Here is a 27,436-nt window from a genome sequence, read left to right as displayed (position 1 = left end):
CTGTCTCTGTGCTGTGTCATTACATCACTAATGCCTGTTGCCACTCGCAGCACACGCTATCAATCACACACCTACACACACACACACAGGTTAAACAGAGGCGTTTAAGGTCAAATAAAAATGCTCAAAAATTGGTTTTCGGGTGCATCGCATTAATTGGCAGAATGCTACTCTGCAGGATTTGGCCCTGCTGATTGTGCTTGCCTAATATTTCCTCATGCTTCCCACAGGGAGACGATGAATCTTAATGAACTTGTGAATCTAGAGTGTCCACATAATATCTCTTTGATGCTCCTTTCCACTGCCATGGCCTCTAATCACTCATATTCTCTTTTATCTTAACACATTAAAACACCATAGAACATATTTCTGAATGACCATGTCGGTGTGGTTCAACAGTGATATGTAACATGCCACTCTCTGACCTGTGCTGTGTGTGTTTGATCTGTTTGTGTGTGAATAAATAGCCACCATCGTGCTGAACGAGCTGAACTGGACAGAGGCGTTGAGGGATGTGTTTAAGAAGAACAGGGAGGACGACCCCACCCTCCTCTGGCAGGTGTTTGGCAGTGCCACAGGCCTGGCTCGATACTACCCCGGTAAACCTCTGACATTTAAACACAAAGCAGTAAAGCCACAGAGGATTATTTGGCATTCTGGACCGTGTGCGTATTTGTTCATATCGCAGCGATGCAGACTGGAATCTTTCTTCTGCTTCTTCTTCTTCTTCCTAACAGAGCAGGTGGCGTTTAATCCACGTGCAATTAGTCAATATAGGCACGAGTTTCCTTTATTCACACATCACTTGGCAAATAAGCTCCATAAATAATTTCCATTGCTGAAGTTGCGCCGGCTTGGTGGTGTCACGTCATTTAAAGAAAGAAATGCATTAGTGCTCCTCTCTATCGCCCGTGTTTTCTCTGCGAGGCTATTTCTATTCATGAGATTCCCTGTCATCATTGACTCTATATTGCTTTATAGGAAAAGTTTATGTCTAATATTCATGAGTTTTCATTGGGTCTCATTTTTATTCTCTCTGTTCTGATATATTTCTCCCTCTCAGCCTGCATGATAGGCTCTTGATTTTTTTACGGCGCACAGATAGAAAATGAACCTGGTTATTGTTCCAGCTTGCAAATTTAGTGCTACACTTACAAACTCAGATGAATATTTTACTTACCTCGTCTATAATTACACCTTAATTTGTAATTCTAGCAAGGATTAAGCGTGTTATTATGTCTGTATAGAGCAAATGAGAATTCATCTAACAAAGCTTTGACCTGCTGTCCAGTCCAATTGTCAGAAAACCCAAAACAGACATCAGTGTTTTATGACGTGAAAGTCATATTTAATGTATTTATGTAATCTTCTCCACAAGCTTCTCCCTGGATGGACGCGCGCAAGACACCCAGTAAAATTGACCTGTACGACGTCCGCAGGAGGCCATGGTGAGACTCCAACACACACATAAAGATTAAACAAAGTTGGACATTAAGTGGAAATAAGTGTAGCAGGTGATTCAGATATTCTAGATAGGTTCCAGACAGTCTTGGTGTTCAAAGTGTGTGTTTCTCAGTCTACCTTGTGTGTGTCGATGATTAACCGCCATCTAGGTACGTCCAAGGAGCCGCCTCGCCCAAAGATATGCTCATCCTCGTGGACGCGTGAGTGACTCCATATCCTCATCTGAAATTGACCAATACCTTTCTTATAATAAGCAATGATTATCGTGTCTACCTTTTCAGTTTTGTCACATAATACATTTCCCATGGCAGTGCATCTCTAATTACAGCGGGTAAAACCTCCGTGGCTGAGCGCCGAGCAGACAGATTGCAGCGAGATGATGTCAGGTATTTCATTTCTTGCAGGAGCGGCAGTGTGTCGGGCTTGACTCTCAAACTAATCAGGACGGCTGTCAGCGAGATGCTGGAGACGCTGTCCGACGACGACTACGTCAATGTGGTTTACGTAAGTGTTAACGCTGCGGCTTTACTAAGAGGCAGACGGCGCGCAAACGTGACAAAATGGTGAATGGGACAGAAGGGAGGCCGCAGACCAATCACGGCGCTTGCGTGCACAGTGTGTTAATATGACATGTAAGAGAACACCTTAACCCCCACACAGGCTCTCATGAATGCACACACACTACAGAGAGAGAGAATGGGAGAGAGAGAGAGAGAGATGCCAAGTAATGAAATATGGATTTCTCTAAAGTCTAGCCACCCTGAAACACGCCTTTAATGAAATACCCACTGCTCTATTTTGTGGACAGGATTAAAACTCTGCACTACATGCCCCCATCCCACGCCCTTACCTCTATGTGTGTGTGTGTGTGTGTGTTCTCCCGCTGCATCTAAAAAGAATTAATGCCCCACCTCTGACTTGAGTGCCTCCTGAAGCAGCAGCAACACTCATCCATCACCCTCCCAATCTCTCCATCACCGTTTTCCTTTAATCATCGAGTCGTGCAATTTTTCCCCTCACGTCTCACCAAACCGCTCGCCGGCATTCATCTCTGAGTGTCAATGAACGTCTTTCTCTTTTTTTTACGGGCAATATCACAACTTGATTGTTCTCGTTTTGTCGCCTCCCCCCCTCACACTTTGTTACCGTTGCCGTTTTCTTTTTTCCACTCGCCCGCTCACTTCCATCGCTCTCTACGCGTCCCGCCGTTCATTCATCGCCGGCCAATCAATGTGAGGCCTTCCTCGCTTGCGAATTTACTCAGGAGGAGCCAATCGGGGGAGTGTTTGCTGTGGATACGTGTGCCTGTGGAGGTGTTTATTGAGATGGGTCTTAACAGAGATTGGAACCATCCACCTTCCCCTTTTCACAACGATAGCCCATTCACAGCCTCTCCTTCCTCTCCCGAGAGACTCTTTTGTCTCAGACACAATGTATTCTGTTTCACGGTGGACTTGTGATTCTGCAGAGATGTGCAATTATTGGAATCGTCAGGGAGCTCAGTGTGAGGAAACGGAAACAGAGGGAAGGAGATGAGTTCAAAAACTTATTTTCCTGTTACAACTTGAAAATCATTGTTGTCCGTGTCCTTTGAAACGATGACTTGCAGTGTGTGTGTGTGTGTGTGTGTGTGAGCTCAGCAGATGTGATGCCTTAGTGGTTTGAGGAAGACAGAAGGCACCTTGAATTGCTTAATGCTTAATTACCTCTGCCAAGGACGCGGCCGTTTGGTTTGTCTGTCAGTCCGTCTGTTTGCAGGATATCTCAAAAAGATTTAACGGATTTGAAACTTGTAGGGCAGGTCGGACGTATTCCAGGGAAGAAGCCATTAAATTTTGCTACCAGTCGGCCTGCAACGCTTTCGCCTCATTTAATTCTTTTACTCCTGGCTTCCTTGGGTCTATCTGCACCTATGTATCTGCATTTCTCACCGTTTTGCTATACTTGACACCCAAAGGTGAGTGGGCGAAAGTGCTGAATCTCATGAATTGAATTAAGTCTAAACTGGACATGTGCGCTCACTCCTAATGCGAAAAATGAAACATCAGGCGACCTAATGGTGGCGCTGTAACAACTACAACAACAGAGTCACCGTTGGAGCACTACTCTGCCTTGATGGAGGCATTTGGTCCCTTGGTGCATTCGAGTTCATCTCTCCACTCACCCAATCAATAGAAACTCTAAATCAATGCCTTCTCTACTCCACCAAAACTCATTATTACTTCCCTCTATTGCTCTCTTTCTCTGTTTCTTTCTGTCACTGACTCACTTACACACCCACACACACACACACACACACTGCCCTGTCTCGCCCTGAGGGAGTTATAACCTGGCACTAAATCATTAATCTCTGATATTACTCATAAATCCTTCCTCATTAACAGTAGCCCAGGGTCCAAATTGCCATTTGGTCATGGAAGATGCTCACACACTTCCTCCAAAAGCTGATGTAGGTCAGAGGAACGCTGATGTTTGTTTCTTCATCGTCTTCATAAAAGTGTGTGTTTCTTTCTTTTTCTTTCCAAACCATGTCCTGATTCCTGATTTTCTCACTCTGTCTCCTTCTCTCTCTAACTCTTCCTTCCTCACTCCTTCCTCGCTGCGCCTTGCATCACTTCTGTCCAGTCAGTTGAGCAGCGCTGGTCGGTGCCGCCGCTGTTATCCGGCTTCAGTCCAGCGGGCACAAAGGGAAAACAACAGAACCAAACAGGGTAGTCCATGGGGGATTAGGGTTTGAAGGCTATCCTAAGATTAGTCATCAATAATCCATTCCCAAAGCCTGGAGCATCACACACACACACACACACACACACACACTACAAGAGGGGCTGTAATGGGATCACGAGGGAACAGTGGAATTTGTAACAGATGGTAAATTTGTTTCTTCTCTATCTTACATGGGCACCAAAGAGTGAGTGTCTCCGTAATTACAAGATTTTCCCCCTTTATTTTTTGGCATAGAAAACTCAACAATCAATCCATTAGCATATGTTTGATGCGGCGCATATGGAAGTTCATTATTTTCTCACGTTCCTGAATCCAAATCACCGTATTCACACCCTGTCTGATGTCTTTTTCTGTCATCGCTGCCTTTCACTTTCGCTACCTCACCCCCCGTTTCCCGACACACACTCTCCTCCTTTTAATAGATGATGTGATAAAAGATTCCTGTCTGCTATATGGAGGCAGTAATGCGCACGTCCTCGTCGCGAGCACGTGTGTAATACGTGTGTTTTTCCGTGCTGGATGCAGCCCCTTTTTCCTTTCTTTTTACAGTCCAGGGTTGCCATGATATTGCCTCTCAGTGCGATAGAGATGCGTACGTCTGTTATTGTCCGTCTGAAAGGAACTTCAGGGCTGAACATTTAAAGTGCACACACAAACACACACACTCAGATACTGTTCATGTGGTGAGGGCTCTTTTTTTGCTTCCTTTTTGGTTCTTTGCAGACGCTTGCATTTAGAGAGACACTGGTAAACACAGATCGATGAGGTGCAGCACTGTTGTAGAGGAGTTCTGCAACACAATATAAACTATATATACAGAATCTGTTCTAATCAGCTGTCCCGTCTCCTTCACATGCCATTATTACATGTTATTTTCTATCATTTCTATGACCGGGGGGAGTGAAAGTTTGTGTCTCTGTCTGTGGAAAGCATTTAGTAAGACGGTGCCGCTAATTAAACTTGTTCTTATACAGCAGAATGTTGTTTCCGTGGGTACCAAATCATTAAGATCCTTGGATGAGAAGCAATTACTGATGTTTGATGAATGTGTCTGTTTACCGCAGCCTGATAATAGCCAAGGCCAGGTGTGAGCGTATGCGTCTGCCTGTGTGTGACTTGTGTCCTGCCATCGCGGCGTTGCATGTAACCATATGGAACAAACAGTGTATTCCAGTTGTGCAAAGACGTGTAATCTACAACAACCCTCTGTTTTCCCTAGTTCAACACCAGGGTGAAGAAAACGGCGTGTTTCGAACATCTGGTTCAAGCCAACGTGAGGAACAAGAAGCTTCTTAAGGACGCCGTGCAGAACATCTCAGCAAAGGGAATCACTAATTACACAAAAGGCTTCGAGTTTGCCTTTGAGCAGCTCTCCGTGGTAAGATTTCCCAACGCCAAAGCTCCTATTTGGCTCATTTGAAATCATCTTATCTTGCACACATCACTAATAAGGTTCGAATGAACACCATCACAGCAGATTGTTGTCTTTCACTGCCATCTGCTGGTTGAAAATAGTAGCTCTGGTCTGCGCTGTAACTGTCTGGATCTGCTCTTTATTATACTACAATGAATATCAGAACTGAGATTTCAATCATTTTGAAATCTCAGTTCTGTGACGCTGTATTGAAATACTGCAAGAACCTTTAAATATGTTTGATAAACTTTTAAGTATGATATTTTACAGATTGGTTTTCTCTTAGATGTTGTTTGTGCTGACAGTTTTGTTGTAATTTTAACAACACATCCTAACGCGCTGCTAGTGTCCCTTAGAGGCTGCACTTTTTAATTACACTCGGCGACACAAAAGAGTTGAACAGAGCTTTTTTTGTATTTTTGCTGAGCTTAACCGGTAGTGGGGCTAAAAATGTAAAGTCTGCCCTGAGGATTGTCTCATTAAAACACAAATCATCTTGTCCCTGTGGAAGTGTGAACCTGCTTAACACTTTTCATGGAAATCTGCTCGTTAAATTGTCTTGTAAGGGATTAAAAAATTATATGTAGTGGACATCATGGGCTAACGGTGGTCCGAGAGGAAAGGTCAGGATAATTAATACTAATATTGAATAAGTAATGAAATAATTAATAATGAACAGAACTCCCCACAGCAAGTTTCATTCGAAGCCTGCCCTTATGTTTCTTGATACCTTATATGGACCAGAGTATGGGTGAGGTCCAAATTTAGTCCTGATAATGGCAGTACATGAAAGGTCAGAGGGTCACCAGAACTATCAGGAATCATAATGAGGCAATCATGAATATCTATACCAAATTTACTGTCACCTTGGCAACAAGGATACTGTCTCTTCCCCTGGACCAAAGTGTTGAACATACACAATGTTGCTGTGTCTGTATTCATTGGCTTTATAAACACTAAGTAAACAATCAAAGTGATGGAAGCCAAATGTGTTTGCTCTGATCAGACAAATGTGAGCCGAGCAAACTGCAACAAGATAATCATGCTGTTTACTGATGGAGGAGAGGAGCGAGCTCAGGCCATACTGGAGAAGCATAACGCCGACAAAAAGGTATGTCCATACACACATACACACACACACACACACACACACACTCACACAGACACATTGACATATATGATACAGTTGGTTTTTATCTTTGTGGACATGCTCCTGTTTATTAGACTCTCTCTGCCTTTAAACGCTCACGTGTGTATTGTCCCTTCTGCAAAGTTTACACAGATGGAAGGCAGATGAGTTTTTCCACCTGCTGGTTATGTGAAACGGTGGCTTGGCCTTACACACACACACTTAAGCAAGGTTTGGGTGCTGTCTTGATAAACGTTGTTGGATATGATTTGATGTTCCAGGTGAGAATCTTCACCTTCTCTGTCGGGCAGCACAACTATGACAAAGGGCCCATTCAGTGGATGGCCTGCTCCAACAAAGGTACACTCATGGCCATCTTATGTCTTACATGTCATTTGATGGAATATCCTGAATGTTAGAAGTCTATCCATACTTACACATACCTCATGTATGTATTGCTGTGCTGCAGGCGTGTGGTAAATGTGTCTCCTTATTTATACAGGTTACTTTTATGAGATTCCTTCCATCGGAGCCATCAGAATAAACACACAGGTAGGAACATATTTATATTCACATGTATTAACATTTGAGTTTCTCTTCATTTAATATACATATCCTTGTTTCAATGCATTGTTTAGGCAAGCGTCTTGATGTTGTGTGTGTTATTTAGGAGTATCTAGATGTCCTAGGAAGGCCCATGGTCCTGGCAGACAAGCAGGCCAAACAAGTACAGTGGACAAACGTGTACCTGGACGCCCTGGTATGACATCACTTTGTCCTGTATTCCAGTAACGCTTAAGTTTTTTATTCAACACATAAATAATTCTCATGTTTACTCTGTGCTATTTCGAGTATGAAGAGTGTTGTGTTTGCTGGCGTCTCCTTCAGGAGCTGGGTCTGGTCATCACCGGAACACTTCCCGTTTTCAACAAAACCAAGACCAAAGATGACAGGAATGTGGAGGTGCGGTGAGCGCGCACATGCACACATTTTGAGTGGATGCAGCGGCAGGTACTGATGAATATGTGCTCTTCTTCTCTTCTTCTTCCCACGCAGCACCAGAATCAGCTGATCCTAGGAGTCATGGGGATAGACGTGTCGCTGGATGACATCAAAAAACTCACACCACGCTTCACGGTGAGTGCAATGTCTACATGTTCTCATTAGCGTGCAATATTACAAACACATACACACACACACACACACACATACACAGATGATGGGATTGGATGTTTCTCTCTAAATGCTCTGGTTGTTGCCTGCGATCCTCTCCTTGTCTGGGACGTTTGGCCGTTAACTGTTTTCTCTCCCTTTCACACCTCTGCATCAGATTGGTCCCAATGGATACTATTTTGCGATTGATCCTAATGGATACGTCCTTCTCCACCCCAATCTCCAGCCAAAGGTATTTCATGGGGCTCTATCCGTCGCTCTATGTGACTCAGCATCTCTGTGACTTTGAACATTCGATCATTTTTACACGATATCTACCTTCTACGTTCAATTATAAAGTCCAGGCCAGCAGATGGTGCCGGCTCTTTTCAAAGTTTAATATTTGCTGACCACTTGAAAAAGCGAATTCGTTCCCCAGTAGGAGCCTGACTTGATATCATCAGTTATTAAAATGTCAGACAGACGGTCGCTCTATACTTTGTGGGGTAAAATGGTTACGTTGACCTGGCAGTGAACTGGCATACATGTTTTAGAATGAAGTCAAATGGGATTTGCCAGCATATGGCAGAGATGTGTTTTTAGTTAATTACTAACATATACTGAGTTTACAGCAGCTATTTATTATACTTCTAATGTATGAAATTCAACCATTTTGTCTTGATGTCATGGTAACTTATATTTTGTTTAGGTTATGAAACTTTGTGAGTACCTTGCCCCAATTAAGCCATTTATAGTGCAATACACACAAACACACACCAATCTTCACAAACTAATGTCTAATACAAAGACGTAATCATGGATCTAATCAGTTATATTTTGTAGTTCATTAGGTGTTATTGGAGAGAGATTTCATGCTTATGTTAAGGAATTTAAGGAATAAGCGACATCTGTTCATCTCTCTATAATCTTCCTGGTAGAAAAGGATCGATAACAGAAAGCTCAGGATCAATAATAAGTATGCGGCCACCTTCCACGAGGTGAGAAACATAGAGGTAGATGGCAGTACTAGTTTCAAATACTCATGTAGTAGTGTTACAGTGTCTATTGTAGTCCTATAGATTCAATAGATTAGATAAGTTTGTCAATTAGCTGCCCCTAGACCAATTTTAGTAGATATTTATGAGAAAGATTTGAAATATTTGTCCTTTATCCATTTTACCTCCTGCTGTGACAAACTGTATGCATACAATTTAATGTGTGTACATAAATGTTATATTATCCTCTTGCATTCCCTTGTAATATTGGGGATTTTACATGTGTGTATGCACATTTATCACCAGGTTTGTGCAGTGGGGTGGAACTGAGAGTGAGCTGACCCCTCTCGACCAGATCAATGGATTATGGTCTATACAATCGCATTACACGATGCTAACTGCATTTTTAAAGGATTATGTATGTTTGTTGTTAGTTTCACAGAGTGCACCCTTATAGATTTCCAGCCTTTGGCAAACGTCTTACACTGCAATGTAAAAGCGGATTGCACATTTAATTTAATACAGAGCTGGAAGGTCATTTTGGCGCATCCTTAGCTGCGCTGCCATAGTATACACACACACACACATGCACGTGCGCACACACGCTGAGTCCTTGTCAGAACTATCTGAGTATAATGTAGCATTCAAGTGAGACAGGATTATTTTCCTTTCCATCAGTCGTGCCGGCTCTTTATGTGCCAGGCTGGGAGGACTGGCCGTCACTCAGTGTCTGATTGGATCAGCCCAAAGAGGGACTGTGTGAATACTGATGATGACCTTGGACTCTTTGAACGTGTCCCTTCTCCCTCCCCGTCTCTACTCTTTCTCTACTTCATTATTCTTTGCCTTGTGTTTTATTTGGATGGCTCACAGACATTCTGAATTCTCTCTCTCTCTTTCTTTCTCTTCCTGTTGCTTTCTTTTCTTCCTCACCCCTCATCTCTCATGTGACGTCCTTTGACTTTCCTGTTCTCACCGTCCTTTATTTGCCGTTTCTATTCTCCTTGTCTTTGTTGTGCGTTTGATGTTTTATTCTGTCTTGCCAGTGTTGTTCCGCTTGATCTTTCATTCTTTCTTTTCTCATTTTCATGTTGAGATGCTTCATCTTCATCATCTTCCTTCACTGGTTTCCATTATTTCACTCGGCATCATATGTGAGGAACTCAATCTGTGCCAGTTTAATTGATAGATTATACCATTTATCGCTTTGTTGCTTTATCCGTGTACTCTTTCGTAATCCATCAAGCCTCAGTTTGGTCGCCACTGTAAATTGAAATTACAACATGCAAGATCCCGCTGGGGTACAAAGTTGTTTCTTCTTTATATTCATCAAGACACTTTGCGATCAAAGGAACAAATTAAAATAAGTAAATACAAAATCTATGATGCAGAGACACTTTATCAACGCCAGTGTGTTCTCACTGTACAACCTCAAGGTTTGTACTTCAGAGCCACAGAGTGATCAAACCCTGTGGAGGACAGACGAGTATCAGATTCCATGTACTGCTGTTTTATATGGAAGCACTATATTACTGCTACCACTTTATACGCCTGTAAACCCACTCAGACATATAGGGTTTTTAAGAGAGGACGTTAATAGGGTCCAGTGTCATTTTCCATCAAATCTGATTCGGCTGTTGCTGGTGTCACAGATTTGTTATTAAGAAACAACCATATGTTACCCTCTTTTTTTCCCCCATTCTGACACCGAGAATGAAAATGAATGAAAGCCTTATAGGAAATGATTTGCACTCATCGTCAAATTTGGATCAAATATATAAGTAGTAACTCCACTCTATGGTCATTTAATGGAACTTAGTCATGAAGATTCAGAGTGGTATTCCCTTCAACGCTATTATAAGAGCCCATCTCTGAATAATATGTCAGTGTAAAATGCTCCACTAGCTTTTATAACACTTTACTGTAACAACCCAGCCTGCTTCAGAAAGAACAATTTGATTGCTGGTTATTACCGTACATAACATTTGCTTTCAGTTCAATGGCTGGAATAAAGTGCTCTAAACTGGGATGAGCCTACAGTAAAAGGCTCTCCTCTAATTTGTTTGTTATCATGAGGCTGAGTCACAGTTTAAGTCAAAGTTGTAATTCTTTTCCCCAGAATCCTAAATTCCAGGAACCCGTCACCCTAGACTTCCTCGATGCCGAGCTGGAGAATGACATCAAAGTTGAGGTACGGAAAATGGAAAACCCCTACACACACACACATGCACACACACACACACACACACACACACAAACACACACACACACACACACACACACACACACACACACACACACACACACACACACACACACAAACACACACACTTAACATGTGCAATTAGTAGATTCCGATCAATGAATACAGTCATCAATTGGTCTCTCTCTCTCTGTGTAGATCAGGAATATGATGATCGACGGTGAGATAGGAGAACAGACCATTGATACTCTTGTGAAGACTCTGGATGAGGTACGACCTGCATGCTTAACCAGCTGCAGGGACTTTGCTTTGTTATGATCCATTCCCAGACGTCTCAATCACACATGTCTTCTGCTGTATTGCAAAAGACATGTCCTCAAGTGTTTCAAAAACATGTATACAATCCATCATACAACAATTGTTGAATGTGAGTATCTGTGTGTATCCCTGGCAGAGGTACATAGACAGAGGGGTCAGGACCTACACGTGGGCACCAGTCAATGGAACAGATTACAGGTGAGCAACACAACAGGGTGAAGGATCCTCTATGAACCAACAGGGGTCACTCTCTCGTTTCTAACACACAGCATGATGTCGTGGAATAGGTGCAGGCTCACTTTGGCTGATGGGAACTAGATTGATGAGATCACAACGTTCCTTTTTGCATCAATGTGGGAATCTTGAGTCGAGAAATTGCTTCTTAATTTGTGTATTTTAAGATACAATTTAGATATCACATTTTAGAAAAGACATTTTCTTTGGTAATGCTCTTGTCTCTCCCACAGCCTGGCCCTCGTGCTGCCTAAGTACAGCGAACACTTTATTCAAGCCAAACTGGGGGATGACATGACTGAAGTGATGTGTGAGTACCGCACACGCCCTCGCGCCGACACACAGACAGCGGCATGCAGATTGTAGCCGTAAAACAAACTCCCGTGCATACCTCCTTTGCTGGTATCTCGGGGCTACTCGGCTCGCTCCCGGCCGGAGCCGCTCCTTTGTGTTCGCTGCTCACATCAGCGGCTCCCCAGGGCGCTCTTCTTTTGTAGTGTAACCCACTGGTCAGTTGCCCTGCACTCCCACACACCCTTGCACATGCTTTTCCTCTCCCAGATCCCTCCCCAGGCACTGAGCGTTTTTGATCTTCTCCACAGTACATCTCTCTTGCTCAACTCCTCTCCTTAGGCCCTCCCTTTGGCTTAAGAGAAGACAAAACCTCCTCTACCTCCCATATTCATTATCAATTTCTTCTTTCTTTTTTCGTGCTCCCCACCCTGTCTGCTATGTTTCAGTGGCTGGATTCCTTCTCTCTATCTAATCCATCCATTTCCTGTAATCCATGCAAAAGGTATTCACAGTGTTAAATGCAGCAGACAGACTCCCCCTCCTTTAATCTGTCTCTCGCTGTTTCCATCTTTTTCTCTTTATTCATCCCAATATCTCTCTTTTTTGGCTACTTTCTCATTTCATCATTTCATTTTTGTCTCTGTTTCTAATTTGTGATTCCCAGGCAGTCTGGCTTCACAATGCACTCTGCACTGCTTGGCCAAATCAGTTTAAGACATAGCTCACACACACACACACGCACACACACACACACACACACACACACACACACACACACACACACACACACACACACAAACTTTTGCATCTTGATTTTGATTCAAGCTGTTCTGACTTTGTGTATCCACCTGTCCTGCTTTTACACTTGGAACTCCACAGCTTCGTCTTGGGGTAAGTAGTCACCATTCTGTTGCTTAGTCACACAGCTGCAGTAATTCTAATCTGTGTCCATGTCTTTGCACGATTATGTTCCATACAGGAGGTGTGTACATGTATGTGGATGGATGCTTGAATATCTCGCCTGCAAGATTGAAAGGAATAACCGTGGAGAATGAATCTGTAATGCCAATTTGGAAAGATTCCTAGGTGTTTTAGAGCTTTGATCAAGTAATGTACTCAGGAGAAAAGCACACAACCATCTGGCGTTAATCGATTTTTCATAACTTTGATGTGACGCCATAAAGCAGCAATGGCTAATGGAGTTGTAATTCCGACAGATGATATTTTGGGTGAATTTTTAGGCCCCGTGTCACTCTCTCTGGGCTATAACGAGTCTGTCAGTGTGCCATAAAGGCTGTCAAAACGTTTACAGGCCTGTTAAAGAAAGTAGCACACCATGCCTGGCTGCCACAGAGCGCTCCGAAAGGGAGTTTGGGACTCTAAAGTTCTTTGCACAGCCATCTAGAATTTCACCCTGGTGCCAGACCACCAATACCTCGATCTATCTTGCTGCGTTTTGTGCAGTAGGTGTTTTTCTTCCAGCCACTTGTGCTCCTGATACGTTAGGGATGGTCCACTAGCCAAGGCAGTAATGGATGTAACTTTAATTCTTCATCCATTTAGCATGTATGATGTGTTCTTGGGAGAGGTACCGGGATTAGATTAGCCTGGTCTATGTGTTCAAGAAGAGGAAAGAACAAAGAAAAGAAGAAACAAGAAGCATGGTGTCGAATGCAATGCAACTAGAAAGAAAGTGGCCCAGCTCAGTCTATAGAGACGGAGGAACAATGAATCTGTCTGTTACATTTTATATGAAGGACGTTGTTTCATCATGCACCAGATTTCCATGACCCCATTGAAACCCAGGGATTCGTAATTGTTTTCGCAGATTGCGAAGCGCGACAAAATATATTTTAATGGCAGTGGGCAAGATGTCTTCATTTAAAGAGAGCGCTGAATGATGGTCATTGATGCCTGCGCTGTCATTTATGAGATAACAAAGACCAGAAAGTGTTTGAATCACATCCAGAGCCGCCAGCGATGAAAAACGCACAGAACAGCGAGCCAAATGCAGTGTGAAGATGTTTTTAGACGTGTTGTTGCCTGACAGGCCCAGTCTGTCATCCCTCTTTGCTCATTATGTGTTGTGCCTTTTCCATAAGCGTGTTCATACAATCCCTCTATTCATGTTGTCTGTTCCATCTGTTGATAGTGCTTTCATTACTATTCAGCTTTGTAATGCACAATTCTAATTGGTTAAATGTTTTATGATCAATCATGTTCTTCATGATGAATGCTGAACTCAATACTTTAATCCCTATTCCACATTATGTCATTAACCCAGGAATGTATTTAAAATTTTCCACATAGGTAATATATAATGTGTTCTTCATCTTTCCTGCTATATAATCTCTTTACCCTCATCTTCTTTTGTCTATGGGGTCGCAACAGGGCAAGAAGGCAAGTATTTATCATTTTCACATCATTTTCCCCCCTATGCTGCTCACATGTACCTCCATCCTCACTGTCTACCTTTACCCAGCACCTCATAGATATGTCTAGCAAGCATGCGTGCGTGCGTGCGTGCGTGCGTGCGTGCGTGCGTGCGTGCGTGCGTGCGTGCGTGCGTGCGTGCGTGCGTGCGTGCGTGCGTGCGTGCGTGCGGGTGTGTAAGCCTGTTGATGTTATCTACTTGTGCATTGCTGTACCGACCAAAACCTCATTGTGATTCATTACGTTGAGTGAATTCATTGTTGGTTTGCAGCACAATGCACTGTGTCGTCTGTGGTTTTATAATCTCTGGGCCTAAAGCACATGTTTTGTTTTTTCCTAAAGCCTTGGAAACCATACAAGTGGAGAAGTTTGATGAGTTTGGTTACACCTTCATTGCTCCCAGGTGAGTTATCGACATGAACCGTTTTGGCTACACGGGAACAAACGAGCTTGAGATTGACACTGACTGATGCTGTTTCCTCAGGGAATACTGCAAAGAGCTGAAGCTGCCACTCAAAAACAACACGCAGTTTCTCCTCGACTTTACCCTGTACATTGATAGGAACACTCCAGATGCATGTGAGTCATTGTTTCACTTCACTCTCACACGCTTATGCACTGATGTCAGGCGGCTGTGTATCAGTTTTCTACTACCACAGATCCATCAAGGTGACCTCAATCGATATCATTTGCAATTTCCATGATTGGGGTAATGAGTGTAAAAGTGTAGGCATTAGTCACACGACGGGCGGCCTTTGAAGGTCAGAGCGCGACTTTGGTCATCAGATTGTTATGGTCTCAGCAGGGTGATATCAGCGCGATCGACTGAGATTCCTAGAAGCCTGATGTTGTCATGCTGCAGTGACTCACAATGGTTGAGTTGTCATCATCTAATGGATCTCACCGCTCGTATGAATTACCACCATCTCACTAATGGATCCTGTTTCTTTCATCAATGTTGGCCAAGGTCAAGTTGCTTGCCTACACGTTAATGTTGTTTGATGCGTTTGTATCGCCGTGTGGTTAGCAGAGCAACACCAAGGGGGCGCCATATTGAAATACAGTTGAAGTAAATGTACTCTTTCATATATGTGTTTGACTGAACTCACTGTCATGGTATGATCGCTCTCACAGCAGCCAGTCCTTTACAAAGCGCTTCCTGCTGTCTGATGGTCACTCAGAGGGACCTTAGAGAAACATGTTTCACTGCTGGACGGTTTCCCAACAAGCGCCACGAGATCAACTCTATTTTCTTTCCCTGATCTATCCGGGGAAAACATTTGGCTGTAGGCGTCTGCTCATTCTCAGACCCTGACTTCATGTTCATGCAGTTAAACAGCGTTCACCACGAAGAGTCTGGCTGACCAGTGCAGCTACCTTAGCCAGTAACAGAGAGCCAATGGGGCAATTCTTGATTAAGTGACTTGCTCAGAGGCACCGCAGGGTTCATCCTTTTGTGATCCAAAGGCATTACTCATTCAATTTCCCTGCCATTAGACCAATGTAAGCGATCATAACTCATGTCGCCATCAAAGACTGTGGAAATTGTAACGTCCACTGTATGTTGTCTTGTTGTTTATAGGTAACGTGTCCCTAGTGAGCCATCTAATCCTGGACGCTGGGCTGACGGCTGAACTGGTTAAACTTTGGGCCGAACAAACTGTGTAAGTTTGAAGCCAGAAACCGTGGACCTGGTCTGAGCCACGCTGAAAAGGATTCATCTTGTTTTTATTGTAAAATCAAAAGTGTGTTTCTTGGACACTGTTACAACTGTGCATGTTACACAATAGGCATACTGTGCTGCTGGGTGGTGCCATAGTGTGTGTGCTTATTTCACGTTCCATTTACAGACTCTTTTTTCAGTCAGTATAATTTGAGCATGAAAGCAAATCGCACCGGACCAAACGGAGCTTTGTCAAGACAAAACAAAACGGAAATAATTACATCAGTGTGTTTCCTTTTATGTTACGCACCACTTTTTCTGAAATAATTTGCGCTTAGATATTTATTTTTCCAACCGGAAATCTCCACAAACATGCAGGCAAACACAGACTGCACACACTACACTACACTACACTCACACTGCGGGGTTTGTATTCAACATCAGCATATCTTTAGATTCAAGACTCGGGACAAAATGAATTGTGTCGTGTGCAGCTCGATGTCACAATAAGGCAACGTCCAGTTCACACACACTTCCCACCATTCGTCTGCGTGATTGACTTTGATGTTTGATTGGCTGGTGCATTTTTGTGTTTTTGCTTTGGTGTTCTCAGCGACGGGATAGCGGCCAGGTTCGTAGCCACAGATGGAGGAATCACACGAGTCTATCCAAGAAGGTACTCTCCCCTCGCACCCCGTCTCCATTTCACTTTCAGTCATAGCTCGTCAGTGTTCGTTCTGGCGTTGCAAAGCGTCGCGGCAAGTGTTGCCCAGATATCTGCCAGCGTGAACGCGATGAGATGAAAATGGATACGGACTGTAATCCACTCGAGTTGAGCTATTTTGGCCGCTTTTCACACCTGCTCCACTGAGTTATTACCCAGAACATGGAGGATTAGACACTTTCAAATGAACCCCCAGAGCTTGCCAGACCAGCGTAGAACACAGGGGTCAAAACCACACATCAAGCAGCCAATGGAAGCTCATTTTCCTCATTTTCCTCAATTTCCTCCTTGCTGCTTTTGCCTCGACTACTCTTGGGGCTTCCTCCTGGTCGGAACACAGCATTCCAACTGAAGATGAATGCCTGTTCCTTCTGGCTATAAAACATGAAATATAGTCAGTTGTTGCGGTTACTCATGTCCTTATCGTATATCAGTTGGGTGTGGACTCATTTGGCCGTAGATTTCAACCTTAATTGTTTGCATAGATCTGCTTCAAACCCATTCTCTCTGTGTTTCGAGTCTATTGTGGCCCATACATCACATTTTGTGAGCTTGTTCACATGTTCCTGTTTTCAGTGCCGGGGAAGAATGGACGGAGAACCTGGAGACGTACGAGTCCAGCTTCTATAAGAGGACCCTTGACAATGAGATTTACATTTTCACCGCTCCGCCTTTCAACGGTGAGTTTCCGGGAAGGTTTGCTTACGTTTGATTTTTTTGCACTCACGAGCATCTTCAGTGTGGTCTGGCACCGAGCTAATCCTATAAGCTGTCTTTGGACGTCATCCCAACCCCGAGGCCTCTGATATCGCTCCCTTTACCCTGCTCCTTTTCCCACCGTGCTCATCCCATCCCTCCCTCCCTCCCTCCCTCCTTCCCTCCCTCTCTCCTGCCCTGATACTTCCTGTTATCTGCACTGATCTTTCTAACAGACCAGATCTTGAGCGCGCCGTATCTGTATTTATAGTTACACTTGACTGGATTAACACATGTACTGGCTTTATGAACTCCCCTCCGTTGACATAAGCAGCGAAAAATGTATGGAATCCCCCTCTAAGGGCTGCGCCTATTCCAATATACTGCACTTAAGAATGATTTCATCATCTTAGTGAAATTGCTGTGGTTGTTGTCCCCCCACCCCCCCCCCCCCCCTCTGCCATTACAGCAGAAAGCAGGGAGCCCAGTGCTGAGTCAGGCATTCTGGTGAGCAAATCAGTGGATGTTACCGTGGATGAAGTCAAGCTCAAACCAGCAGGTCAGGTCTCTCGCTCACGGTCAGACAGCATCCGGCGTCTCAGGACGTCCATAAACACTCGCTAGATGTTAACTGAAGCTGCATGTGTTCCTGTACTTCGCTTTGTTTTACAGTGGTTGGAGTGAAGCTCAACGTTACGTTCTGGATGAACAGTTTTATGAATGCAACACTGAAAGTTAATGTGAGTAATGTAGGAGTTTGCCGCTGGACGCACTCGACACACTAACACACTTGATGATTAGCTGCCAGGGAAACATTTAGTCTTATTTGATTTTTGCTCCTTTCAGTGCAAAGATGAGATCTGTGGCTGTCTGAGGAATGACAAGGTGAAGCACACATTTTGGAATTATAATGATTAAACTGAAATGTATATGTATGTTTGTGTAATTGTGTATTGGTTATATTTACAGGTTACTTAAGTTATAGGCTTGGTACTTTTCTAACACCACATACGTATAATGTCTTTTTAGCCCTTGAATAGCTGCACCAGCTGCAACAAATTAAACCTTATGCCAGTGTTGTGATCGAATACTTTGTTTATTTTGAAATACTGGATTTGCTGCATTTTGGAACTGTTTCTCCTGTTTATGCTGCAGCATGTAGACTGTGTGATCCTGGATGACGGAGGTTTTCTTCTGATGTCCAACCAGGACGAGTACATTAACCTGGTGAGTTACCATCAAAAATCCTCTTCAACTTGTCACGATTCAATCTATCACATGTGCAGTATCTTACAAAGTATCCTTTGTAACGTGTTCGTCGCCTGCATTCATGTTTCCTTCTTGCTCTACCTCACTCCATACCTGGGTTAGAGCCTTTGTCACATCAATCCATCATGGCCACAGAGGTCAGATAAAGGGCCCGTGACTCAGCTGAGTTATGAGCGCGGCCCGTTGGCTCCATAGCGGTACTTTTGGGTTTCCAGTAAACCGCCGGCCGCTGGAAGAGGACGATCAAAGGGGAGATTTTGTTGGGTTTCAGTTGGTCGTGTTAGCAAAAGAGAAGCGATTCCCCAGTGTGCGCGAGAAGTCATCTCCACTGTGATAACTTCACTGTTACAGGCGCTGCGTGTCAGAGGGAGGATATACAGCGGGTGTGGAAACACCACGTCCATCAGGACATCTGTGATTTGAACTTTGACCCATTCTGCTTTTGTGATGTCTGGAATACAGTTTATGAACTTCAAGCCTTTGTATAAGCACCCTAATATCTCTTTTTCACATCGCATCATACTTTTGGTGCCTCGCGGGAGTTTGACCTATTTTCTACAGCTGGAAAACAATTACGTTACGTTATTGCTACTCTATAGTCTTCTGTGAGTCTTCAGTGGTCACAGTAGTCTAAAAGCCCAATGCCCCATTCAAATTTGATTACTTTTCAAGACCTACTTATGTCTGTAAAAAAGAGCAAATTCATGGAAAAGATTTGGGTGTGTGAATAACTTTTGCATACCCAAAGAAGAGAGTTGTATTTGTAGAATTGGTTTGCAAATACCTGGACAAGATTTTCGTTAAGCACTCAAACTTCCTACACTGAGTGAGACATCGAAGTTACAAACTCAAATCCAAGTGAGGAGTTTTGGCAGAAGCTTTACGGCTGACTGCAGTGGGCCAGTGAGAAGGCTTTCTATCTAAGTAGCTAATCAGAAAGTGAAGCCTTAATGTCCAATCAATGTCCCTGTCCATCTTGTGGCTGTTTGAAAATAATTTCCATCACAATTTTCATCCCAAATTTGATTTACTGTTTAATAGCTTTTTCACAGATGCTCCTTCCAAGATTTCGATACTCTCCAACTGTCTCCAATCTGTGTGTGTGTGTGTGTGTGTGTGTGTGTGCGTGTGCATGTGTGTGTGTGTGTGTGTGTCTAGATAGGTCAGTTCTTTGGCGAGGTGGACCCTGTGCTGATGATCAACTTGGTCAACACGTCCCTGTACTCCTTCAACAAGACGTATGACTACCAGTCTGTGTGCGACCCAGAGAAGGACAGCAAGTCAGCCTCAGGCCTTCGCTCAGTCTATGTGGTCAGACACTCAGCGTTACATGCTGCTTTTCATGCGTCATTATACCTCACAGCATAACATGTGTTGCACTGGATGTCTTCTGTATTACAGGGTTTGTTATGTAATACTGATCAAGCAACAGACTGCATCTTTTTTAACTCTACTGGTTGTGCGATGTCATCATCCCTTTGGTCAGCAGCTGTGAGAATATTGTGAAATCAAAAAATAGCTCCTGACTGAAGCTGAAGGGAAACATAAGGAAATTAATTTGTGTTTCTGCTTTGATTGTTCTCGCCATTATACTTGCTCTGAACAGAGTAACAAACAATAATTACGACCATCAGACAAACATATTGATTCTGGCGCAGTTATTGACTCCTCAAAATCACCAGATGTGTCAAACAAAGTACAAATCAAAGCCTTTTAACTCCTCCCTACATACTAAATATGACTGTTTCTGCTCTCTCTCTCCAGCCTACCATAGCAGATCTGCTCAGTATTGGCTGGTGGGCCTCCAGTGCTGCCTGGTGAGTGTGTGTGTTTGTTCTACTGTATGAGGATGGCGTATGTCAGATAAGAGCAGTTATACAACATGAAAGCATCACTTAGTGAAGCACCGTGCAGCTGCAGTCTAAGCAACACAACTAATAGATCCCATAGTGTTCACATCAGCAATGACTCGCTCCTCGCGCAGATGTGTGTGTCTGTTATGAAGCAACGTTTGGTAGCTGAATGTAAAGGAGTGAAAGCAGTTAGGTCTGTTGACTCATCCTCAGTGACTCATTCTGCCCGTCTCGTCTCGTCTCCTCTCTGGCCAGGTCGATACTTCAGCAGCTCTTGTTTGGTCTCATGTTCCCCAACCTTCTCCAAGCAGGTGAGCAACACAAGCTGTGATGGGAATACAGTGTTTGGATACATATCACCTGACTTAGGCGTTTGCAAAACATCAAACACTTGGCTTTTTTCCAGTGGAATCAGCAGAAGAAGACATATCGGTGAACATGTTTAAGGAGAGCTGCATCACTGAGCAGACTCAGTATTTCTTCGACAATGACGAGAGATCCTACGCAGGTGTTCTGGACTGTGGGAACTGCTCCAGGTACCTGCACTCTTCCCCCTGTTGTACATTTCTGTGCATGTTCACACTGTACACGTGTAGCGCCCTGAAAAACAAAAGTTTCCACCTCTCATCCCCCTGGACGAGCGCGCATCCTTGTGTTTATTGGTCTCCCGGGATTGGTGGTTGATCTTGTTAGTTTCCTGGCTCGTCTCGCTTCTCCAGCCTGATCTGGGGCAGCTGTTTTGCGACGAGCTCCTCTGATCAGACGCGGATTACCTTGATGTGTCAGAAAGCAGCGTTACAGCAGGAAGCGGCGGAGCGCCTGCGTCTGTTTTTCCTCCCTCAGCTCCTGGCTCCGATTCAGACCCATTGATACAAACATTCACGCGCCGTTGATTTACTTCACTCGAGACTCCTTTTGTGTCAACTCGAGCTGTTTAGACTGTGAAATACAGAGAGACTGGGCTGAGCCTTATGAGCCCCACGTGCCTGCTGCTTTACTCCCCCACGTTAACGACTGTGGACACAGAAACTTTAATGACGGCCATAAAAAAGTACTTGTGTACATGTGATTAACTTCACCCACGTGTATGCACTGTATATAACATGTACTTATGTAAAAGTGCTCTGGTGTGGGATTTATCGCTGCTCTCATTGCAGCTGCTCGCCGCACATCCCAGGCGTGTTATGATACAGGAATATTTACTGATTTTCTTATATGTGTGTCTATTTTTTCAGGATGTATCGTGCCGAGAAGCTGCCGAACACCAATCTAGTGTTTCTAATCACTGATGCCAAAGCGACGTGTTTGTCGTGCGACCCCAGACCGCTGCGGCAGGCCGAACAACCCTGTATCCTTTTCCTCAGCTCTTAAAAAGAGCAAAACACAGAGAAACACTTCCTTCGTCTTCCTTCAAGTCTTCTCTGAAATGAGGCCGGAGCTTTAAAGTCTGAACACAAGGACGCGGGCCTGAGGAGTCTGCAGCAGGTCCTCCAGAGTGTTCATAGGTGATCAGTAAACCAGATGCACAGCATATGAAACCCGCTCTCGTGTTACTCCCCAGATTAGTCCTCTTTCCCTCTAAATTCATCGAGGCTGCATTACGGCCCAGATGCGTGTGTTTTGTGTGTGTGTGTGCTTGAGTGCGTGTGTGTTATACATATGTGCACAAAGACAATCTGTTTGGCAGATGTGTCTCGAATTGAGCTTCCTGCTGGTGTAACAGTTAAGGTGTCATCATGGGCGGTCACAAGGGGGTCACAAAAGAGGCCTTCAGTTTGCTAATGAGAACATCCTCCCACACACACACACACACACAACACGCAGGCAACTGTACACACACGCTGTGCACCCACGTGCTACTGTAATGTAATGAAGATAAATATAACTGTCTTGCTAAGAATACTGTGTTTACATTAGCAGGGCTTTTTTTTTGCTAAGGCCAAGACCAAATGACTGCAATTAATCATGTTTTTTTGATATATGACGCTTTTCAATTGACCTCATAAACTATCACCTAAACTTACTGCCTTCTTTTTTTAATTTAATCTCTCTTGGTTACTAATTGAATATCAGTAAAATTGATTAATGTGCCGTCATCACGCACACACGCACACACACACACACACACACACACACTTATTTGGAGATGGAAAATTACAGAATTTAGGCCAAGGCTGGTGATTGAAATTAAGTCACCTTATCATTTAATTACGTCTATTAAAAGCTTTAAATGTGCGCCGGGGAGTGTAAAACACGTTTTCCTGAGTGTGTCCCTGCAGCTGAAGGCCCCGATCCATGTGAGCTGGCTCAGAACCCCAGATACCGGAAAGGACCAGACGTGTGTTTTGACAACAATGAAGACGTAAGTCTCGGCCCCACATGTGTGTGTGCGGCTTCACAATTGGCATCTATCTGTCCTGTCTGGTCTTCATCAGAGCCAAAGCTTCCAGCGCAAATCCTCAGCATCGCCAACTTCCTCCTCTCCTCTTCTTTATTCATCTGATTTTATTTACCCACATTTGTTTTTTTATGAATTTTGCATGTTTTTTATTGACTTGCTTTCCTCTCTTTATTTCTGTCTTTATTTCTTCTTTTCCCACTCATTCTGTGTGGTTGCTGGCTGCTGCACTTGTCCGTCACGGTAGGATGAGCCCCTGTGTCCGACCAGCAAAGGTTCTGGGTTGAGGCCCGCATCTCTTCTGTTGATGCTGGTGCTGAACTCAGGGTTAGTGTCACCACATCACACCATTAATCACCCATCTGAGCCTGCAGACCACCAACTGGACTGTTCCCTTTCCAAGTACACAACACTGCAAATGAGCCCAATAACACCTACAGCTCTTTTCAGAAATGGTTTGGTCATTAAAATTAAAGTTTAAGATAAGTTTAAAGTTTAGGTCAAAGTTAAATTTAAGAGTTTCACAGATAGTTCTACCCTAAAATAACTAAATATAATGATGTGATTGCTCACTCTAGCTGGTCCAAAGTATTCATTAACTAATTGACAGTATTCCACTGTAAAAATCAAACAAACTGATGTGAAGTTAGAATACATGATGTAGTGATTTACCTTTATACCTGTTTTAAGCCCAACAGAAGCAGAGCAGAACAAGGTGTTTGATCGATTCAACATCATAGCCAAACACAATACACACAATAGTAAAACCACAAAACGACATGAAAACGCACTGGCAGCCACAGTATTTTCTGTAGCATTGCGTTTCGATTTGGTTCAGAAGTCATGCAAAGCATATGTGGGTTTCTTTCTTGCCTTCTTTCTTTCTTTCCCAAATCATTCCCATGTCATTTTGTGAATGCGGTGCACTATTCTGCTTTACTGAGAAAAAAAAGTGAAAAATTCCACAGAAGTTCATGCATAGTACGTTAGAGCAAAACCGATAAAACAATGGAGCGTGGTAGAGGGATGAGGCGTGAGAGGACGGCGTCACTACTCGGCTTTGAACACTTTAATAAGATGTCAAAATATTTTGGGCAGAAGAAATTCCATATCTTGGTGAACTCAGCCTTTCATTGTGTTGTTAAGGCATAGATCACACACACACAACAGGCCACTAATGGAAGAGAGAGTGGACTGGGAAGTGAAGAGACGGGCTGGAATGGCCGAGGAAGTCGATGAACGGAGTAAAAGTAAAGCCTCAGCCCTTTTCCTCTTCCCATCTGGTCCATCGCTCTTGGCTCGGCTCCTCATAGGAAGACCGGTTTGTGTCTGAGCCGGTCCATTTTGTCACGGGGGTAAACAGAGGAAGCTCCGCATGGGTTTCCTGCCCTTTGAGCGTAGACAACTCCCCCGCTCTCTCGCCAAAGGCTTCAGAGCGGGCGCGGATTTCCTGAATACTCCCATCAAACACAGATCAGCTCGTGTCTATCCAGTACAAAGCAATACGATGCAATAAGATGGGTAGTTTGTAGTTAGTTGATGCATGGTGAATCTTAATAATCATAGCTAAAATTGGAAGTGGAGAAAGAATTGACTGGCCTTCGCTTGTACCTAACTGAGTGACCACTGGTGTGTCCAACAGGAGGATGATTCTGATTGCGGAGGTGGGACCAGCCTGAGCCCACACGTCTGGCCAATGCTCGGGCTCCAAGTTCTGCTGCTGTGGCTCATCACATCCTTACAACTCTCATGACCCCTACACACACATTCACATTCACACACACACACGTCACCATCTCATTTCAGAAGAAGAGCCCAGAAGACACACGTCATCCCCGTTCAGGACACACACCGAATATTTGCCAACCTGACTTTTTGTTTTCTTCTTTAATTTTTGCTGTGTCAGCACGTTTTGTCACCAACATCCCCAATTTGTGAATTTACTGCCAGTATTTATGAGGTTCTCATTCTCCGATGCCAAAGGGTGCTCATTCATTGCCGCCTCGTCACTTTTCCAGAAACACAAACACATTCCTCTGCGCTCCACTTCAGTTCTCTGACGTACGTCTTAATACTATCCTATGGTGCAAGAGTAAGAGCTAACCAAACCCTTTAATTCTGCCTCATCGTCCTCTCTGATTGGTTTATCTGAAGTCGTCTCACTATGCCAACGAAATATTATTCAAAGACTGTACGTTCACTGACAGCACTGATTTGTGTAGTTGTTCATTTAAATTGTTGCTTATGATATATATATTGTGTATGAATCATGATGCTGTATTCATTGTTCATATAAGCAACCAGTGTCAATATGGAAAAATCACTTTTGGAGTGTTGTTTGTTTTTTTTGTACTCAGAATCAACTGACATTTAGTGACTAGCTAGGTGTTGTATTGTAGCCGCATGAGCTCAGTAAAGAGCTAAAGACAACACCGATACTCTGACACCAAAGCTCCATACAGGACCAGATAGACACAGTAAGTACCTTTCAAAATCGACAGGTGAGTTTGAGAAAAGTCTTCAGTTTCAGGGGAAAATCACTACTTCAGGCGCAGGGTGCAATTTAGCGATACCTTGATGACAGGGAGCCTGCGACTGAGGGTCAGCACCGAGATCAAAGAGCCGTTTAAATGGAAGCCAATTAGAAAATTCAAAACCTTGACATGTTTGCAGCTTTGGTTGTCTCTGATTTGATGCACATAATTCCCAGTGCCTACATAGTAGCTCGATCAGTCTGACATTTGAATGAAGCATCAGAGTTGTGCTCTTATGGTGTGTGTGCTTCTATGCTTATATGCCCACGTGGTCATATTGTATGTTGTGAGCCGGGCCACCTCTGCTGCAGTTAATTCCAGTTTTACGTGGCTCAGGCGACGGTAGAAAAACAAAATGTTGATTTCGATTTGGGAGCCGGAGTTTCCCCGTTTGTGAATCCGACCCGAACAACTTTCTTCTTTCTAGTCCTGTTTCTGTTCCCTTTCCGGATCACCAGACTCAGGAGCCAAGGCGACTTGTGAATGAGATCAGCATATCAAAATGACTGTTTGTTTGTTTGTTGTTTATTTCCTCTTGCTTATGCTTGTTTCCTCCTTGTGTTGCTCTGTAAGTGCTGTGAAGCCAACACTGAGGGCTCAGTGCTGAAACGCTGCAGTGTCATTGGATGAGCTTGTTCCGTGTTTGAATGCTGTCTGTGCCCCTGGTCGTCATGGAGGCCTGCCGGGGGGGAGGGGGAGGGGGGGCTTTGATGCCGCCGTCCACCAATCATAATTTTTCCGTCGCCTTAGTTTAATAATCATAAGAATCACAGCACAGTGCATGACTCCTGTTTGTTTGAGCGTTACGTTTCATCAATGTTTACGATTACAGACGAGTTCTCCCCGGCATGTCTCCATGGCGACCTGCCGGTGTTGAGTGTCCAGGTTATGCCAGTCTATCAGAGTCACGTGCTGACTTGTGTTTTACCCCGGGGGTCGCGTGTCGATGTGCAGGCATGTGCGTGTCCCTCCAATATCTGATTGTGCTTTAATACTGTACATGAATTACTCTTTTGTGGAACTTGACTAGCTTGAAAAAAAAAACATTTTGTATACATTTGTACACTAATATTTACTGTATAAAAGAGAAAAAGAGAAAAGAAAAAATGTTTATAACATGGTGTTGATTATTGTGCAAATATAATATATTCACAATAAAAGTGTTGTATTGTTATGAGCTCAGGTGCTTCTCTTTATTCAGCTTCATCCTGCGTCTGCTCTGCTCTGTGGGTGTGTGTGGGTGTGTGTGGGTGAACATATATCTCCTCCACCTTGCATGATGAAAATAATTGAGGCCGTGGGGTTCAAATTGCAATCGCATCATCCATGAGCAAATCATTCTTTTAAAATATCCATGAACTATTTCCTGTTTGCTCAGGTCTTTCTCTTCCTTCCTCCTGGCCTATAAACACTCTTACCAAACATACACATACCACACATCTCTGGGTACTGACAGGGAGTCTGAAGGAGCTCAGGATGAAAGGCTGGGCCATAATGACAAAGCACGGCAAAGTGTGTCCCCTTTAGTTCAGACTGTGGTCTCATCCCAGTGTTTCTAATTTAGTGGTGCCTCTAGCAACATAATCGACACAGGCATTCCTGCACCCTGCCGCCCTAATGGTGCCAGGCGTGTGTGTGTGTGTGTTACATAATATTATATGTATGTACGCATGTGTGCTTTTACTAGATGGTGTTTTGTTTATCTGATGGTAATCTAAGAATCAATAAGGCGGCAGGTTTAAGTGTGGAGTGGAAAGACGTTTGTTGTTCTTGGAGATGTGTCAGACTGGGAGGTCTTGGTAAGTGTCTTATAGGGCCATAAGCAGGGTGGGGGGGTGTAACAGGATAGCCCTGTAAACTTGGATGAGGTCGTAGCCTTTAACATGCCGAGCTTAAGGAGTTACAGACGCAGAGAGAGAAACGATTTCTCCATCTC

At 43.8% G+C, this 27,436-nt stretch overlaps 1 protein-coding gene across 1 annotated transcript in view; it reads left to right on the top strand.

The window, feature by feature from the left end:
* Window positions 1-26,182, top strand: part of LOC142991724 (voltage-dependent calcium channel subunit alpha-2/delta-1) — a 48,511-nt gene extending 22,329 nt beyond the window's left edge. Inside the window, exons 7-38 of the mRNA XM_076141810.1 lie at window positions 468-599; window positions 1,379-1,448; window positions 1,614-1,664; window positions 1,869-1,968; window positions 5,411-5,569; window positions 6,612-6,716; window positions 7,016-7,094; window positions 7,237-7,286; window positions 7,405-7,494; window positions 7,623-7,697; window positions 7,797-7,871; window positions 8,065-8,139; window positions 11,001-11,072; window positions 11,283-11,354; window positions 11,539-11,600; window positions 11,870-11,946; window positions 14,706-14,766; window positions 14,848-14,942; window positions 15,946-16,027; window positions 16,640-16,702; window positions 17,327-17,430; window positions 17,916-18,005; window positions 18,119-18,186; window positions 18,293-18,331; window positions 18,602-18,673; window positions 19,874-20,026; window positions 20,480-20,532; window positions 20,824-20,879; window positions 20,975-21,104; window positions 21,804-21,916; window positions 22,848-22,930; window positions 24,609-26,182. Of these exons, the coding sequence (XP_075997925.1) occupies window positions 468-599; window positions 1,379-1,448; window positions 1,614-1,664; window positions 1,869-1,968; window positions 5,411-5,569; window positions 6,612-6,716; window positions 7,016-7,094; window positions 7,237-7,286; window positions 7,405-7,494; window positions 7,623-7,697; window positions 7,797-7,871; window positions 8,065-8,139; window positions 11,001-11,072; window positions 11,283-11,354; window positions 11,539-11,600; window positions 11,870-11,946; window positions 14,706-14,766; window positions 14,848-14,942; window positions 15,946-16,027; window positions 16,640-16,702; window positions 17,327-17,430; window positions 17,916-18,005; window positions 18,119-18,186; window positions 18,293-18,331; window positions 18,602-18,673; window positions 19,874-20,026; window positions 20,480-20,532; window positions 20,824-20,879; window positions 20,975-21,104; window positions 21,804-21,916; window positions 22,848-22,930; window positions 24,609-24,719 (2,717 nt within the window). The 3' untranslated portion in view covers window positions 24,720-26,182. The remainder of the gene's footprint in view (window positions 1-467; window positions 600-1,378; window positions 1,449-1,613; window positions 1,665-1,868; window positions 1,969-5,410; window positions 5,570-6,611; window positions 6,717-7,015; window positions 7,095-7,236; window positions 7,287-7,404; window positions 7,495-7,622; window positions 7,698-7,796; window positions 7,872-8,064; window positions 8,140-11,000; window positions 11,073-11,282; window positions 11,355-11,538; window positions 11,601-11,869; window positions 11,947-14,705; window positions 14,767-14,847; window positions 14,943-15,945; window positions 16,028-16,639; window positions 16,703-17,326; window positions 17,431-17,915; window positions 18,006-18,118; window positions 18,187-18,292; window positions 18,332-18,601; window positions 18,674-19,873; window positions 20,027-20,479; window positions 20,533-20,823; window positions 20,880-20,974; window positions 21,105-21,803; window positions 21,917-22,847; window positions 22,931-24,608) is intronic.
* Window positions 26,183-27,436: the final 1,254 nt, after the last annotated feature.

The sequence above is a fragment of the Genypterus blacodes genome, unplaced genomic scaffold, assembly GCF_046128005.1.
Source record: "Genypterus blacodes isolate CSIRO-AG114 ecotype Tasmania unplaced genomic scaffold, CSIRO-AGI_Gbla_v1 ptg000021l_1, whole genome shotgun sequence".
Taxonomy (NCBI): Eukaryota; Metazoa; Chordata; class Actinopteri; order Ophidiiformes; family Ophidiidae; genus Genypterus; species Genypterus blacodes.
The sequence above is the reverse complement of the archived record's forward strand: the minus strand, read 5'-3'. Positions and strand labels throughout refer to the sequence as shown.